At 44.0% G+C, this 18,475-nt stretch overlaps 1 protein-coding gene across 6 annotated transcripts in view; it reads right to left on the bottom strand.

Annotated features, from left to right (window-relative positions):
* The window catches only part of Usp32 (Ubiquitin specific protease 32), a 121,009-nt gene extending 104,101 nt beyond the window's left edge, over positions 1-16,908 (bottom strand). For 4 of the 6 annotated variants that reach the window (XM_065427386.1, XM_065427387.1, XM_065427388.2 and 1 more), the window contains exons 1-5: positions 16,690-16,908; positions 7,605-7,732; positions 4,126-4,231; positions 3,390-3,511; positions 523-682 (exon numbers count right to left, since the gene is read on the bottom strand). In XM_065427386.1, the coding sequence (XP_065283458.1) occupies positions 523-682; positions 3,390-3,511; positions 4,126-4,231; positions 7,605-7,732; positions 16,690-16,747 (574 nt within the window). In that variant the 5' untranslated portion in view covers positions 16,748-16,908. The remainder of the gene's footprint in view (positions 1-522; positions 683-3,389; positions 3,512-4,125; positions 4,232-7,604; positions 7,733-16,689) is intronic. The other 2 variants (XM_065427390.1, XM_065427391.1) reach the window with 2 other exon arrangements.
* Positions 16,909-18,475: the final 1,567 nt, after the last annotated feature.

The raw sequence follows: 18,475 nt of genomic DNA, 5'->3' as shown, positions 1-18,475 counted from the left end.
GAGAGAATCACAACAGCTCGCACCCAACACCGTCAGTGGAAATGCACAGCGCAGCAAAAAAAAGAAACAATGAAAGTGAGGAGAAATAAAAATGAAGGCAGGGCCATGATGTATGCGTCATGTAATCCTCGAGGTTTAGTATGGGTGGGAGCAGGGAAGGAATTTCGCTTGCAGAGGCTAGACGGGGCGACTGGGGGGAGTGTCTGTCTCGTTTGGCAGTGGAGCTCACCACTGAAATCATGGGTTCGCGGCACTGAGATATTTCTATGTTGGCTATTAACGAGCCGATTTGAAAATTTTTTTGCGGAAGAATGCTCCCTAGAGGACACATAACTTCCAGCGTATAACCAAAATTTGCTATGGGCCCTGGTGAGGGGCCCTTTAACTGAAGGACTTTGAAAAACCCACACCACATAAAGGCTTGCGGTGCAGGGTATCTCAAAGAAATAGCAACCCTAGTGAGGCCAGGTTTGCAGTTTTGTTTGGTGCAGTAAAAAAGGTCTCTGTCATACACAAACTCACAATGAGTAACTCCAGCCAGTGTCTGGTAGAAGGTGGGTGTCTCCAGATCGTTTGACAGGGTCACAGATGACGGTTCGTTCAGGAGCCATCTTGTGAGTGAGGTGGCATCTGGGTGCTGCTCGAGCCATTCCTGGAACTCCTCAAAGGTCACTTTCTCACTCTGGGCAGGAGAGAAAAAGAGAATATGCAAAAAAATACATAACATAGCTCAAGATTTCAACTTGTCACAAGTAAGCATCACTGATAGGAAGAGCAAACAATGGAAAGGGTGTAACGGTGCAACTAGCACCTCCAAAGGAAGCGAAGAAGGAAAGGGCTCACGTGCAGGTCGATAAAGAATAGAACACGCTAGCACACTCGACCTGAGCGGCCGCCAAGTTCGCTGCTCCCGACATCTCACTGCACCATGACTAGCCGGCCTAAATAAACCATGGCTACAGCGGCTACCACTTCATGCCACCTCCCACAAATTGGTGACCCAGACCACCAAGCCCAGCCATGCCAGCGTCAGCATGCCGATTCTGCGAACGCGAGTGACATGGCCTCAAATGGTCTGGCAGGCGTCCTGCGGCTGTAGGGTGTCTGCGAATTCTACATCAACATGCAGGGCATCTGGTCATTCTGCTGGACAGCCCCTTTCTTCTCAACAAAGTTCGAGTCTCCGACTGTGTTCCAGGCTCCAGCTGTCATCCCCCGGCCTTGCTCACTACGTCACCTCAAGGGCTCACTCACAACAGCTCTCGCCATTTGGACCATTACGTCATTCCGCGTCTTGTCAGCCCACATCGCCTACGCCCACCCTTGCCGAGTGTCAGCAAGCGCCGTCCTCAGCATCAAACCTCTACTCGGTCTGCGAGCTTGTTCGCTGGCTCAAAGGCAGCTGCGCGACGACTCTTTCTAAGGAATTCACTTTTCCAAACGCGAGTGCTTTCAGCTACTCTATGGCCCGTCACTCTCCTTCCTTGGACGTTTCCACAAGCTGCCTGCTTTTCATTCGGGGGCAACTCATTCATCACCGTTTCAGAGGCTCTCCCATTGGCTCCACTAGGTGCAAATTTCAATCTTGCAGGCACGGCGACGCCACAAACACAACCTTCATGATGCCTTTAGCGACCACCGCAACCCTGATGCTATCTGTATTCAAGATTTCACCGCCAGTAGCAGTTTTTGCTGTGCTCACACCTTCTGCAGATGCATGGCCTATGAAAGTTTTACAAGAGAAGCTCTGGCATGCATTTTCTTCAGCTCTAGTATCACTTCTACATCTACATCGTGAGTGACCAACACTCGCGCTATGTCCACACAAGTGCCGTGCTGCTAGACTATCTACTTTTGAGCTCCAACATGTACAGGCCCGGGCTCCTACGAGAACCTGCAACAGGTCACGATTTCGCACTACAGCATCACTGTAGCTGCGCTTCACTCACAACCTATGCTGCCGGTGCTGCCTGGTACATCTCTCCCGGACTGTGTGAACCCGACACCACCAACGAAGACACCATCTGCACACTTTACTTTGGCTTTACCCCTGGACTTTATTTCAATTGCGCTTCGCACTAGGAGCAGGGGAGGGGGGGTGTAGCAGCACAACTATCTCCTCCAAAGCCGGTGAAGAAGAGGGCTCACATGCAGGTAACGCAAGAATAGAGCACGCTAGCGCGCTCAACTTGAGTGGCCACAGTGGTTGCCACTTCTGAGACCTCTCTGCACCATGGCTGGCCGGCCTAAATGAACCGTGGCTACAGCAGCTACCTCTTTGCACCGCCTCCCAAAAGGCATTATAAACTTTGCTGCAACTTACTCAACAGGCTCTGCTTCCTGGCAAAGAGCAGATTACATAGACATATAAGTTTCATGCAGGTTTGCAAAAAAGACCCTGTCAGATATACAACACAAGCTGCTTGTGGACAAATTTGTTCATATTCCCAAAACAAAGAAATTTGCCTTAATGATGAAAAAAGAAATGGATGGCAAAGTGCCACTGTGGCTATATTACTGCATATGCTACTGAAATTCAGCATTCAAGAAACAAATTGTATAGTGTCTTATTTAATTCAACCTTTGAATTGAACAGTCATTCGTAAATGCACACATCTTTAGAATAGTTTTCGAACATTTTTGTCTTTGTGCAAATAAAAATGATTATTAATTTTTTTTTTTTCAATATGTCAACTGCGTGCAATGAAACAAAACCGGAGCAAAAGTACGACAAAATTCCTCTGTGCAGACATAGAGGCATAAAACTTCTAAGAACTTATGTAGTGAAGCAGGATACATCACTGAGAGCCAGACTAACAGATATACAGCAATCATACAAACTCTCTGCGGAGTTCTGTGTAGGCAAACAAACTGCTCATTTGTTCCAAATGTGCCATTTGTGCTTTTAATAAACAATACTTTAAAATGTGCAACGTAATGACACATACTTGCTAACTTTATGAATACTACTACTTCAATTTGAACACCATTTTATATTAATTGTGAAAACGGCTGTTCATTATTCAATAATTATTAAAAAAGTATTCTACTGTATATTCGATTAGTTGCTCAGTGATGCCACAGTGCAATCACGTGGTTAGCAAGCTAACCTGTAGTGCTTATATAAACCATGCCAATCAGGCTGGTCACGAAAATAAAGCGCACAGAAGCCAACACATAGCAATACATTAGGCACATAATTCAAATCATCTCTCAACCTCTTATCTGTGCTTGCCAGCACCCTGCCCTACATGATGCGTACAATAAAGAAAACATTCAAGTTTGAACTTCACATTGAGGAAAACTGTTATGATGCGACAATGCTAAACCATCCCCCAAAAACCTTCGCCGAGAGTTACAACACACTAGAAGAGAAACAAGTGCCACACCTCTAGAAAGCAGTCAGCCACCGCCTCTGGAATGAAACCGCCATCGCAGGCAAGCACCAGCTTGATCATGTCATTTTTGTGGATGTGTGTGCCTCCTTCGTTTGCATACAGGTTGAAAATAACTGCAAACACAACAGAGAGAATGGGAAGGGGGGAGGAAGGGCCAAGAACCATGTACACACTGCCGCCTTTCCAGCAAGCACTCAAACCGTTGTGCCTATCTCTCCACGAAAACAATCGGGCAAGAAAGGATGTGCACCCAGCATGCTTCCCCCTGCAGTTTTGACATGCATCAGGAATGTTGTGCCAAGATTATTCACATTAAGTGCAGGCAACATTAAGTGCTGCTAAGCTAAGCCACTTTACACATGAAATGTCTGGCAAGTCTGAACGGACAGTAGCGATGCTGCATCACAACAGGCATCAACCGTGAAAGTGATAGAAAGGTCTCCAGCCTATAGAGTTAAGAGAAAAGCACTGTTCGTGAGACTGGAATGAAAAAGAATAAATCAAAAAGCTAGAAAGCATGTTAGTCGAGCAGAACAGCACAAGGTGTATGGGTCATAAAACAATGCACAGATGAAGCGCAATGAAAGAAGGAATGAGCAAAACCAAACAGTGATATCAGAGAGGTTGAATACAGGAGGTCAGATGGGTAAACTGTGAAAAGAAGGTGGGCAAGGAGAGAGAAAAAAAGGCTTAGAAATTTGGCGCAAAGTGGTGCAATGATACACACATCGGATGCGCTCCTCGCGGGTGCCTCGTGTGAGCAGCACCAGGCCACAGAGGAGGTCCTTGAAGGTGATGCCCTTGCTCGTGCCACCACATGCCTGGAAGATGTGCTGGACACAGACAAGAATCAATGCGGAACCTCTGTGAAGGATTGGAAAGCTCATCTATGTACTGTAAAAATGACTGTTCAAATAAAAGCCAAGAAACACCAACTGCTTTCAATTACATTTGACAGAAATACCCACAGCTCAGGATGCTGTCACAAAATGAACCAGTGAAAGGTGATAAAATCATTCATAAGCCTGGGTATACAAGGTTACCAACCTTCTTTGTAGGTGAAATACATGCACACAGTCAACAGAGCAGAACAAATATCATGCCACCTATATTTGAAACATATCTGTTGAATGTAGACCCATAGTACTATTGCACAAAATGTAGAAAGAATCTCTGAAGATTTCAGTTTCCTTTTGATATGTGCAACAGCAATAGTATAGCGTAGTGTAGCCCTGCTGTAGGCCATCAGAATAATAAGCATATGCACAACGTTTGCTTGGAGGTGGCCATTCCACTTAGATGTCATCTGCCCCATGTGACGGCTCTAATAACACTGTCTAGCTATCTGTAGTGTGGGGATGCGTGACTCTCACGCGTCCCCTGATGTTTTCTCGCATAGCTCCCGCCTCCTGTAATCCAGCTTCGCCACGTAGCTTTACTGCAGCCATCGGTAGGCTTGCCGGGTAGTACGAGAGATGGCGCGAGTGTTGCTCTGTTAACGCCACCTAACGGCGGGGTTACTTGGGTGCAAAAATGAGAAGGCTCTTCCTCTTTGGCTCAGGGGCCGGCAAACAGCGGGGATGGTATGCGCATGTGCCGATCCATGCTTTTGCAAGACCGTCACGCGAGGACTACCCTGGAATCGATGAGCACGATTGTTCGAACGTGCCACCGTTCTCGTGACCGTACGCACGAACGACCAGGTGTTGGTGTCCAGCATGGGGCGAACATATTCACTCGTTATCCGGTCGCGGTGAGTCACACTTCCGCAATTTGTAACGCACCCATCGGCATGTTTTGTGGACAGCAACTTGGCTAGCAGGCATTAGTCTATGAAAGGTGCAATAAATGCTCTTGTGATTGTTTGCACTACTGTGTTGTCGTTCTTTTGTCCCAAGAGCACAGGTAAGAACCCGACATTTAGTCATACAAGCTCCGAATATGAGCAGAGTATGGTGTTTCTAGTACAATTATTGCTGATACTTAATACTGCAAGCTTCATTGCAGGGTAATGTTGTCACTGCAGTGAAGGGTACCCGATTAGTTATGGCCCTCTGGAGCTTTTGCACATAAATCAGAGCACACGTGTGCTTTTACATTCTGCTCCCATGAAAATTTGGCAATCATGGCCAAGATCTGACCATACAGACTCAAATTCCGAAGCAGAAGACCAGGGTCACTATTTATAGAGCATATGTTGCTCGCAAGTAAAGGCAGCCCTCAGAATAAATCTTGACCTTAAATAAAAACCACCTTTTATCAGCTGAACAAGAGCCCAACTGCATCAACAAATATGTAAGAAAGACAACACAGGTTCGTTGAGGCAAAGGAAAAAGGGATGTGCAATACATTTCTCTTTGTGTGCTAGAACTATATCAGCCAGACTATACACAAGTGCCAATAAAACAGCAGTCTTGGCAAAGTCATCTAAAATGAAGCAGACTGTAGTAAGGAAGATAACGAGCATGCTGGATGCTCTTAAATACAATCTTCTTCCATCAAAGCTTACTACAGCAGCTGTTAAGGCTATTCATAAAGTAGTACACATTGTTTGGCGAGTTGGCCCAACTAGTACGTTAGCTTTCAGCAGCATTTTCGTTGCACTGAAAGCTAACATGTACAACTATATAGTGCAGCAGAGATATCTTTAATTAAACATACCTGCAAATTATGTATACTACCATGTCACTCCAACATATTTGTTTTTCACCTTGTATGAACCTCATAAGAGGTTACTACAGTGATAATGACTGTAAATGCATGCCACAAAAAGGAAGAGAAGGTCAAAATATTTCTAAGAGTCACACAATCTCCCGTGTATGCAACAGTTTTGTTTCACAAAGAATGTGCAGTAAAAAAGACATGCAAGATTATGTCCACTGCAAACAAGATAAGGAATCTGTGTAGAGACATGACAAAGCAATGAATAAGTGGGCTGGCAATGGCAATAACACAAAGCCAGTACACACTAAAAGCAGCCAGATGAAATCGAAGAAAGTAACGTCTAACCAAATGTGTAAGAATGACACATCTGTTTCGCAACCAATGTGATAATGCTGTTTTGGTACTTAAGCCTCTTTTGCAACAGCCCTGCATTTCTCAGTGAACTGTGACTATGACCCCTTGTAGCTTAGTCACAGAATTTTCATTTTGCCTGATGTTCTATAATAACAGAGATGCCTATTGTAGCGAATAGTCAATCACAACTTCAGTCAAAGGTGTAGCCGATGGTTTACAGCCAGTGTCTCTGAAGTATTTAACCCAGACACCTTGAATGACTGTTGTTGTCAAATGGTGGATACAACTGCTTGAAATTCCCGTGTAAAAGTATAGGAACATTGTTCCAGACCAGTGTCTCCCATATAGAATATCGCTAATACATGCCAATTATTACTCTCTCTTACACATGTAGTTTTCTGCATTTTCTCATTACCACAAACATGACAACTCACTCAATTTGGACAAGTGATACCGCCGGTTCTATTAATGATACCGAATGAAATCTGCTTCCAAGAAATTTTATTGTAAAAGCTTGTTGTGGCGAAGCTGGTCAAGTAGTACTATGCGAAGTCAGGAAGAACTTTCATTTTTGCTTCACTACACACATACAAATTGCAGTTTGGTATCCAAGTTTAACAATGCACTAAGAACAACATACTACATACACTGATCAAGAGCTGCTGCACCCTCAACTTTTACAACTAAAATTAAAAAAGGTGGGAAAAAAAAAGAGAAAAAAGCACATAGCCTGTTTAAGCACAAAGCTGTTTAAGCGCCTGACAGCGTGTGGTACTCCCTTCAAGCTAAAGGTTTTGGCATGCATCAAGCAACACAGCAGGCAGGAGGCAGCTGACCACATCATCGGCGTGGACAAAAAATTCGTATATCGGTGGTCCATACAGAAAGAGGGGTGCACTCAGAGGAACAAACAAATTCATTATGAAAAGAACAATGTTCGCTTTTTGCACTGCTGGAAAAACTTGCAAGAGCCACAGCAGTTGTCAAAATTGCAAAAGAAAGTGTGGCCCTTACACGAGTATAACAAAGTACTAAAAAAGTTGCATATTCAAATTGAGCTTTTAATATACAAAGTTTGATTAATTTATCCACACAAGTAAAATAAGCTTTAAAAGCAAGATGAATAAGTTACCTAGGGAACCTGAGAAAGTTTTAAAAATGTGGGAACTGACGAAGAGCCTTGCTTACCTCAGCTAGCTTGAGAGGTACGAATTCACCGAGCACTTCCTTGATGAACGCTTGCCTTGTGATGATGCCACTAAGGTTTGATGCCCTCTTGAAGGCATCCCTTAGTCGCTTCAACTCGGATTCAGTCACTGCGTGTCGATACAAAGTGCATGAATGACACCAGCCTGGCAGCTCTGTCTTACTCTCCTTACACACTAACAAAACTAAGCGCCATGAAAAACACACAAATGTTCATAATACAAAAGAACAAAGCATGGCAAAAAAAAAGGAAAAGTGAAATATATTGGCTCTGCTCAATGATATGGCTGGGATTTCTTTATCCCCGTAACGATTTAATGGCTGGCATTGCCTGCAGGCAACATACAATAAAAAAAAATATTAGAGTTTTGGTATTGAGTACAAATTCTCCTGGTTAAATGTCTTCGGTCAGCACTGAATAACAGGCAATTAGCATCATTTGTTGGTTTAGAGCAGGAACGCAGGGCAAGGTGTGGCAGGTGACTCGCTTCATTTCGAATGCACGCTCAGAGATGACAGAGTGATGCAAGATTTCCAGCTGCAGTGGTGTCACACATGACGAGAGCTGTCTGTACAAATTCCAAATGGAGCCATAAGTGGCTTGGGATGAAGCCCACTTCTAGTTCTCTACCTGGTCTTCCCTCCTATTGCTTGAAAAGCTTCCACGAAATATTTTCATTGATAATGCTTATTCTCAATGTGTTTTGCACACATAGAAAATGACCAATTTTTTGTTTGCTTATGTGTATGCACTGTCATTAAAGAATTAAGAGCTTTTTTTTTCTCCTGCATAATCTACCATAATGACTTACTTTCTGATATATGCTTTAAACATGGCTAGAACATAGAAGTATGTCAACAAATTGAGTAAAAAGTCTAATATAACAAAATTTATGATCATAGAATGCCTACAACAAGTGTGTCATAAAGCCAAAAATCACCGCCCATGCACTCCATACAGATGGTTAACCCGTGAAGCTGAAACGTGCAGCCCCGATGTTTATCACTAGGTTAATACCGATGGTTCATTATACAATGGCTTGGTAGGCTGCCGGGTTTTCGGTACACAGTTGCTGCTTGCACTCGGCTGCACAAGACTGTTCTTGTGCCCGGGCTGCAGCGTCGGCACAGCGCAGAAGAGCTCATTCCCAGTTCTGCTCACAGTGTTACTGATCGAAAGCTGCCTGCTCCTCAGGAGTATGTACGACGCATGGCCTACCCTTTTCGGAGCCTAAAAGAAACTGATGTGTGCGCGCTCGGCTGTGATGGAGAGCAACGTCACTGCTGGTGCAGCCGATAGTGTGCCTCTCTCTCTCTCTTTTTCACATGTGCATGGGATTGTGCCGGAGCAGTTTTCGGCGCACAGGCGACAGACGGACAAACAAATCGGCTAGCCATATACAGCTTTACTGTAAAAAGTGACAATCGCTCATAACTAGCCGAGGTTGTCGAAACTGCTTATGGAGTTAAAACCCTGCTGGGATGATAAATCAAAATACTGCTCTCCAGCTAATTAATTGTACAAGATAGAGAAATTGAATAATGAAGCCAATAAAGGCTACCCAGGGCGACTGAACAAACAAACAGAAACACTTGAAATAAGTTGACTCTAAACAAAGATATTTGATAAGTGCTTGTACAGGCCCATGTAGAACTCCAATATTGATTTACCACACTTGAACCACTTACACATGTCAAAATTCAGGATTTAGATCAGTGAAAGTTGAAGTGCCTTTGCAACACTACTACACAGTGTAACGTAAGGATTTGTTTCGTTCAGTTCTATTTCTTTCTTGTCAGCCACCATTCATGATTGGCCGATAATGGTGTTAACACAGGAGCAGGAAGAGTGCCGCTTAAACCACTGAAGAAACACAGAAAGGAATAGCAGATTAGCAGAATAGCAGAAAGGAATAGTCGGATTCCCGATTAATAAGAATATAGCTGCTAACGTACAGGAATTCTACAGCATTAACGAGAGGGTGGCAGGTCTTGTTGTGAACCTTAATAAGAGGTACAAATTGAAGGTCGTACAGGTGTATGCCCTTACATCCAGTCATGATGACCAGGAAGTGGAAAGCTTCTATGAAGACGTGGAATCGGCAATGGGTAAGGTAAAAACAAAATACACTGTACTGATGGGCGACTTCAATGCCAGGATAGGCAAGAAGCAGGCTGAAGACAAGGCAGTGGGGGAATATGGCATAGGCACTAGGAATAGCAGGGGAGAGTTATTAGTACACTTTGCAGAACAGAATAAGATGTGGATAATGAATGCCTTCTTCCGCAAGCGGGATAGCCGAAAGTGGACGTGGAGGAGCCCGAATGACGAGACTAGAAATGAAATAGACTTCAGACTCTGCGCTAACCATGGCATCATACAAGATGTGGACGTGCTCGGCAAGGTGCGCTGCAGTGACCATAGGATGGTAAGGACTCGAATTAGCCTAGACTTGAGGAGGGAACGGAATAAACTGGTACGTAAGAAGCTGATCAATGAGTTAGCGGTATGAGGGAAAATAGAGGAATTCCGGATCAAGCTGCAGGACAGATATTCGGCTTTAACTCAGGAAGAGGACCTTAGTGTTGAAGCAATGAACGACAATCTTATGGGCATCGTTAAGGAGAGTGCAATAGAAATCGGTGGCAACTTCATTAGACAGGATACCAATAAGCTACCGCAGGAGACGAAAGATCTGATGAAAAAACGCCAATGTACGAAAGCCTCTAACCTTACAGCTAGAATAGCACTGGCAGAACTTTCGAAGTTAATCAACAAGCGTAAGACAGCTGACATAAGGAAGTATAATATGGATAGAATTGAACAGGCTCTCAGGAACGGAGGAAGCCTAAAAGCAGTGATGAAGAAACTAGGAATAGGCAAGAATCAGATGTATGCGCTAAGAGACAAAGCCGGCAATATCATTACTAATATGGATGAAATTGTTCAAGTGGCTGAGGAGTTCTATAGAGATTTATACAGTACCAGTGGCAACCACGATGATAATGGAAGAGAGAATAGTCTAGAGGAATTTGAAATCCCACAAGTAACGCCGGAAAAAGTAAAGAAAGCCTTGGGAGTTATGCAAAGGGGGAAGGCAGCTGGGAAGGATCAGGTAACAGCAGATTTGTTGAAAGATGGCGGGCAGATTTTTCTAGAAAAACTGGCCACCCTGTATATGCAAAGTCTCATGACTTCGAGCGTACCAGAATCTTGGAAAAACGCTAACATAATTCTAATCCATAAGAAAGGAGACGCCAAAGACTTGAAAAATTATAGACCTATCAGCTTACTGTCCGTTGCCTACAAAGTATTTACTAAGATAATTGCAAATAGAATCAGGAACACCTTAGACTTCTGTCAACCAAAGGACCAGGCAGGATTCCGTAAAGGCTACTCAACAATAGACCATATTCACACTATCAATCAGGTGATAGAGAAATCTGTGGAATATAACCAACTTTCATATATAGCTTTCATTGATTACGAGAAAGTGTTTGATTCAGTTGAAACCTCAGCAGTCTTGGAAGCATAACGGAATCAGGGTGTAGATGAGCCGTATGTAAAGGTACTGAAAGATATCTATAGTGGCTCCACAGCCACCATAGTCCTCCATAAAGAAAGCAACAAAAGCCCAATAAAGAAAAGGGTCAGGCAGGGAGATACCATCTCTCCAATGCTATTCACAGCGTGTTGACGGGAGGTATTCAGAGACCTGGATTGGAAAGAATTGGGGATAAAAATTAATGGAGAATACCTTAGTAACTTGCGATTCGCTGATGATAGTGCCTTGCTTAGTAACTCAGGGGACCAATTGCAATGCATGCTCCCTGACCTGGAGAGGCAAAGCAGAAGAGTAGGTCTAAAAATTAATCTGCAGAAAACTAAATTAATGTTTAACAGTCTCGAAAGAGAACAGCAGTTTACGATAGGTAGCGAGGCACTGGAAGTGGTAAGGGAATACATCTACTTAGGACAGGTAGTGACTGCGGATCCGGATCATGAGACTGAAATAATCAGAAGAATAAGAATGGGCTGGGGTGCGCTTGGCAGGCATTCTCAGATCATGAACAGCAGGTTGCCATTATCCCTCAAGAGAAAAGTATATAACAGCTGTGTCTTACCAGTACTCACATACGGGGCAGAAACCTGGAGGTTTACGAAAAGGGTTCTACTTAAATTGAGGACAACGCAACGAGCTATGGAAAGAAGAATGATAGGTGTAATGTTAAGGGATAAGAAAAGAGCAGATTGGGTGAGGGAACAAACGCGAGTTAATGATATCTTAGTTGAAATAAAGAAAAATAAATGGGCATGGGCAGGACATGTAATGAGGAGGGAAGATAACCGATGGTCATTAAGGGTTACGGACTGGATTCCAAGGGAAGGGAAGCGTAGCAGGGGGCGGCAGAAAGTTAGGTGGGCGGATGAGATTAGGAAGTTTGCCGGGACAACATGGCCACAATTAGTACATGACCGGGGTAGTTGGAGGAGTATGGGAGAAGCCTTTGCCCTGCAGTGGGCATAACCGGGCTGGTGATGATGATGATGAAAATTGTTACTGTGATATCATAAGCCTGCATATCGTCATGAAGATGGATGGCTGACCGCAATGAACTGCTAAAAATAACAGGGGATAACAATTCGAACTTGCAAATGTAAAAGTGAACATCACAAGTGAAACCTCAGGCTATAGCCAATGTATCAAAAAGGGGTGTTGTCTTACCAAAGCAACAGCTGCATTTTGAATCCTATGTATTCTTTGGATCCCTTCTTTTTATTATACTAACCCAAAGCATCTGCACCTAAAGGAAATGCAACAAGCTGAAGAGGCAGTCCTAAATTATAAGTGCATGGTGTACTCCTTGAAACACTTAAAACTGTTACGTATACATGGCAGCCTTCTTTCAGACATCTGACACAGATATAGCTCAGAAAGCAATTGAGGCAATGTCATTCCAATGGAGTGAAGAAAAAGATATGGTGTGAAAAACATTCCAAGTTCAAATAGCTCTCTCTCTCTCACACAAATTAATGCCTCAAAGGATAGCAAGCAAGAAAAACCTTGAGTGCAATCAAAGAAATGCTTATTTATAATAGTAAGTCATCATGAGAACAAGTTAGCGCTCACCTGTAATGCCCAACATTGTGACGTGTGTCAATATAGCAAGCGAGACATACTTATAGTTTATGTGCACACACTTAAAGGGGTACTGACATATTTCCAACTCTTTTCTTTTTTGCTTTAAATGAAGGCCAGGGACTTTGTGCACTTATAAATTAAAAAAAAAAACACTCGAGATCCTAAAAGCGCCCCAAATAACTTAACCTAATAGCTTTACTGCACCTAGTTTCATTTTCGTTTCTACAGTGTTGTGACGTCATGAAAAAGATAATAAACCAGGGAGTATGAAACAGACATTTTGACACTTGTTCCAGCTTGAGCCTGCTATGCGACTGCATCGACACTGACAATGAGTAGCAGCATAGGAGGTGCCCAAGCGCGCCACAGCAAATGTCTATATGTCGCAATGTCCTGCTCCCATGTGACTACCATGTATGTGGCTGGATTAGTGGCATGCAGCATGAAACTATACGTAATCACTTTGTCCAGATTTGTTTCCTCTTGCAGTTTTTTTCTCTCCAGTGTATGTTCCATCCCACAATAAACGTTAGTTGCAAGTCAGCACTTTGTTATTTGCATTCCTGCTTTGTCTCATTCTTTTCAACTCTAATATCTATACTCGCAGACAACTTTCTGTGGCAATGAGGGAATGCTACAGAAGTAATAAGCACATGCCTGACAGCACTCCTGAAAATAATCCCAAAGCCTGACTCACACTTAATTTGGAGGCCAAAAAGATAAATATTTTACTTATTACAGCACTTGTACTAAAGTAATATAAAATGCACTACTAAGTGTTCAATTTGAAAGTTATTTTCTCCTTCTCTCTTCCCAAGTTTTGACAAATGTGAAACCATCGCAAGTACCAAGCTATGCTGATTAAGCATCTGCCTCACTAAACCTAAACAGAAAACACTCACATTCTGCTGGACTACACAGTAATACATGTGCATAAGCTCCATCTCTGTAGCATTCCTCTCAGTGCCTGCCAACGGTCTACAAGTATACAATGAAGGATATGGTAAAACCTTGATGCGTGCCAATGTTCGAATCGGTGAAAATCATATGACATATTAAAAGTTAGTCATAAATGTATTATGAGATTTGAGCAAGATAAAAGCCAGGTGGTTTTGAAATTGCCACTCATGAGAAAACAAGCCACTTTAAATGATTTAGAAAGAGAACCATGCAAGTTGATGGAATGTGCCATGCTAAGCACACAAGGCATCAACACAGCTAGTCTGGCAGTTTTATACGTCAGCTCCCTAGTAGCTGGTCACAGAAGGCAAGACACTACAACGTATTAAAAGAGCTCTTTTTGTTGCAATGATATGACAAGCAAGCACATTACGTGCCTTAAAGGGACACTAAATGAAACAGGCCAAGTCAGATTGATAGACGATTCATCTGGAAGTCTACCACAGTTTTCTGTGTGGGAATATATCTCATAACGCAAAGAAGGGGTAAGGTGTGCAGACACTGACACAAGAGAAGTGGACAACACAAATGCCGACTATCAGCTGAAGGAAGCTGTGAGCTATACGACTGTTGCCTAGAAAATTTCCACCAAAGGTCCCGCTACCTTTCCTCAATTTGAAAAGCCTGTGCTAAAACGGATGAGTTGAAGTAATCCCCAATCCCTCTGCTGCTCTCTGAGTCGGCCAGTTCCGATGTCAGATCTGAGGTATCACAGTAGTACCGCTACTCTGATTTTCTTCTTTCCTTGCTTGCAAAAGCTCTCTTCTCACTGTGACTGGTGAACACAATAATAAAGATGCCTAGTTTTTCAATTTAGCTCGAGTTATCTAATTTTGCAGTGTTGGTTTAATCGACGCTTCTCTGGTTCACAATTTTCACACAATGACAACTTTTCAACTGTTCAATGACGCCACGTACTCTGTATGTTATGGAGGCATGGCCTGTTCATTCACAATTTAGAAAAAAAAAATTAATTATGAGGTTTTACGTGCCACTTTCTGATTATGAGGAACGCCGTAGTGGAGGACTCCGGAAATTTTGACCACCTGGGGTTCTTTAATGTGCGCCTAAATCTAAGTACACGAGTGTTTTCGCATTTCGCCCCCATCGAAATGCGGCCGCCGTGGCTGGGATTCAATCCCGCGACCTCGTGCTCAGCAGCCTAATACCATAGCCCCTGAGCAACCACGGCGGGTTCGTTCACAATTTAGCCGAGAATAAATCCAAAGTAATGCACTGCACTGATAATAGGTGGTCTGTTAAGAGTTACAGAATGGGTACAAGGAAAGGCAAGCACAGTTGAGGGCGCAGGAGAACTAGGTGGTGTGATGAAATTAAGAAATTCGCAAGCATAACTTGGAATCAGCTAGCACAAGATATGGGTAATTGAGATCTCTGGGAGACACCTTCATCCTGTAGCTGGTCTGGCAGTTTTAGAAATGGGCCGATGATTGTGATGAAATCGGAAGTACATGTTATGCACAGTGGTACTGGATTGAACAAATTTTTCTCAGTGAGAGAAATGGTGGCACTGTCTGCCTTAGAAGGACAAATTATCTTTAGAAAGGATAAAATGAGGAGTGGATTCCTCCTCCTGATAACAGACAGCGCCACTGTTCTGTCTAACGTCAAAATCTGCCTGGTTTGTCTGGCATTACTGCAAATTATGCACACTTCAAGTTTATTTTGCATGAAGCATCTATCGTTGAGCAAAATCTTCCTTTGAATAAAATGAGTGGTGTAGTTTAGCTGAAAAGACAATACTGGGCTCCCTTAATGACATCCAGCATATCACTGCAATTCTGCAACACCGTGACGGCTACCGTGGGAAATTGACTGAATGTGTGCCGCATCCAAACACAAAAGGCCAGAAATCACCTTCTTGAATTAGTTTAATGGCTGCAGGAATGTAGTGACTAATGCAAAATATTGTTTTCCATGAACATAATCTTAACTCACAATCACACAAGCCCTGCTGCAGATAACAGTTCTGCTTGTACAAAAATGTGGCACAAAAATGCTAATCACAGCGGAAGCGCAAACAGAACACAAGGCACAACATAAACCCATTGTTTTCGGCCACTGCAGAGCAAATGTAGCAAATACCAAAAAAATTACAAACGGTGCACATAGATACAAATACCTGACAGTGATAACACTTAACTCAAATATGATGCTAGGCGCCCATTCATCAGCGAGAATAAGCTCAGCACATCACAATATACTTCACATTCCGAATAAAAAAAAACGCCTACCAGAACCTTTCTTTCTTCGTTTTACTAGTTGGCACTTTCAGCGCTGTAAACAGACGCACGTTTCGCCAGTACTGCTATGGGATGTGCACATTATAACCAAAGCTGTTTCTGTGAGTAGAACGCGCGTAATATGCACGAAACTGAGCTACCTCAACTTCGGATCAGAACGGCGCATCTGCGAAGGTGTCGGGTGCAGCTACCGCGTCTAGACAACATCAGTAGTCAAAAGAATACATTTATGTTGCAAGCAAACCTAGCCTCCCTTAGCGATTTAACCCTTAATAGACGTCAAGGTGGAACAGCTGACGGAGCCAGGCGCACGTCTGCTGCCCCGGAGAAAGTAGTGCTCACTCAGATTATTCTAGCAAATCGTGTCAAAACACTGATAAGTACGCCGGTGTTCGGTCCCCAATCTATTGGCTAAGAATTCTGAGCATAACCAGAGGGACTAAAACATAACGAAAAAGGTAAACGGTCTGAATGAACGAGTAAACAAACGTGAGATAACAGCAGCACTATTGCAGTCGGAAAACATATGTCAACTTTAGCGTAAATGTACGACTGTCTTTGGCGATTCGCCACTAGGAAAAACACCGTAGCTCGTTCGCAGGTCGCTTTTCCACATTATTACGTAAAATCACCATCAGTTTTCGACAAGCTCTTTAGGCTTAACAACGTCGATGGGCCTCGCCGCAGACGAACTATTACCTCTTTTGGAAGCATCTTCATTGGTAATTGAACAAGGCTTCGAGTCTCTCGCACCCATGGCACACCTCCGTTTTTATGGTAGCTCCATACCGAAGCTTCTTCCAGTCATATGAACGAAAGGAATGCACAACCACTACCACCGTACTCCAAAATGCTAGCCATGCTGGTTGGTCACATGACTAAACACACGAGTGTTTTTGGTCAGGTGAATGTCGGAGTTGTGCAAGTCGACGGCAGACGTCAGGCTTCTTCTAAACACTATCATCATCACTCAAAAATACTTTCGCAGTCAGCGTGGCAGTGAATATACGTGTTGCATAAGCGCTAAAGCCTAACGAATAGAAAAATATACACGTTGTTTATGTTCATTTCTCTATGCTTAAAGTAGCTTCGTTTAGTAGAGTTTCTTGCAAAGTTATGTGAGAAGCGCATATCGCCACGAACCGAAACTTAACACCGGTGTCACACGCAAACTTCTGATCGTGATCGGCACCGATCATGATCGGAATTCTCGACTGCGATTGGCTCTCTCGAGCATTTTGTGCAAAGGAGCCAATCACAACCGAGAAATTCGACCCGGATCGGGTGGATCGGGCTTGATCGCAATCAAAAGTGCGCCGTGTAACACCCGTATAAAGTATCTGGCGGCGGCTGTTAACACGAGATAAACGAGGGAATGCGGGCCATTGCCTCCTTGACTGGATGCATGCGGGATGGCTCGAGCCTTGAGCTAACCTGAACATCGCCCCCGAGGTCTCCGTGGTCGGGGGCAATGTTCAGGTCCTTGAGCTACCAGCGCAACGGGCCTGACCTCAGTTGTGTACAAGCATCGCGAGGTGGCGTTCGCGACCGACCGACAATAAAAGGACTTTAACTGACAAGAGACACATCGAGGCCGTCACGTCACAGAACACGTAGTCAAAGTTGGTTCTTTATTCAATGACCTTGTCTCGTGGTCTGCCAATTGTCTGGGCAGTGCGCTGATGTTTGAGGCGCGGGCGGGAGCGCTGCGCACGCTTGTGTATCGCCGTTGCTTCGACCAATGCCTCCTTTACTAGATGCCTGCCGCGTCGCTAGTCTTCCTATTGGAGCGGAGGTTCCCGTAGTTCAGGGTAGTCGCGGAGAGACGGCGCTCGCAGCCGACCCACTTCCTGTTGCGGAGGAAGTGACGATTACTAGGCTGGCGCGCGCTCGACCAATGGCTTGACGAGAGACTGTGGGTCCTGTGCCTCCGGGATCGCATCAGACGCCGCTAAAATCTCGGAGGCAGGGCTACGTGATTTATGTTTGCAGCGGCCACCGCAGCTAGCGCTCGCAGCCGACCCGGGTTGACACGGGTGGGGAAGAGTAAAGAGGAAAGGGGCAGGACCCAGCTTCTCGGCTCACGCGGCAGGCATCTAGTAAAGGAGGCATTGCTTCGACAGCTCTAAAGTCACTCAATCCGCCTGATGCGGAGCGTGCGAATTGGGTATGGAAAATACGGAACACCTTGTAACATCACTGTCACTGTGTTATCAAAAATCGTCAACTATAGACAAGCAGCTCGTTACAACAAAACAGCCGCGAACCAGTCAACCGTAGACATAGAGTTTCTCACTACATTACCTAGAGGGAAATCTGGCGCTGCTGCGCTGTCGATCTATCTGAGACCAAGATGAGAAATTCAGAAACACGTACGCCCAAGGCAGTACCACAAAAGCACTTGCACGCGGAAAAATTAACATGGAGGCATACGCTATAGTGCGTCGCAATAAATGTACAGACTATTTGGAATATCTTTTTTTAT

Source organism: Dermacentor albipictus, chromosome 2, assembly GCF_038994185.2.
Source record: "Dermacentor albipictus isolate Rhodes 1998 colony chromosome 2, USDA_Dalb.pri_finalv2, whole genome shotgun sequence".
NCBI lineage: Eukaryota > Metazoa > Arthropoda > Arachnida > Ixodida > Ixodidae > Dermacentor > Dermacentor albipictus.
The sequence above is the reverse complement of the archived record's forward strand: the minus strand, read 5'-3'. Positions and strand labels throughout refer to the sequence as shown.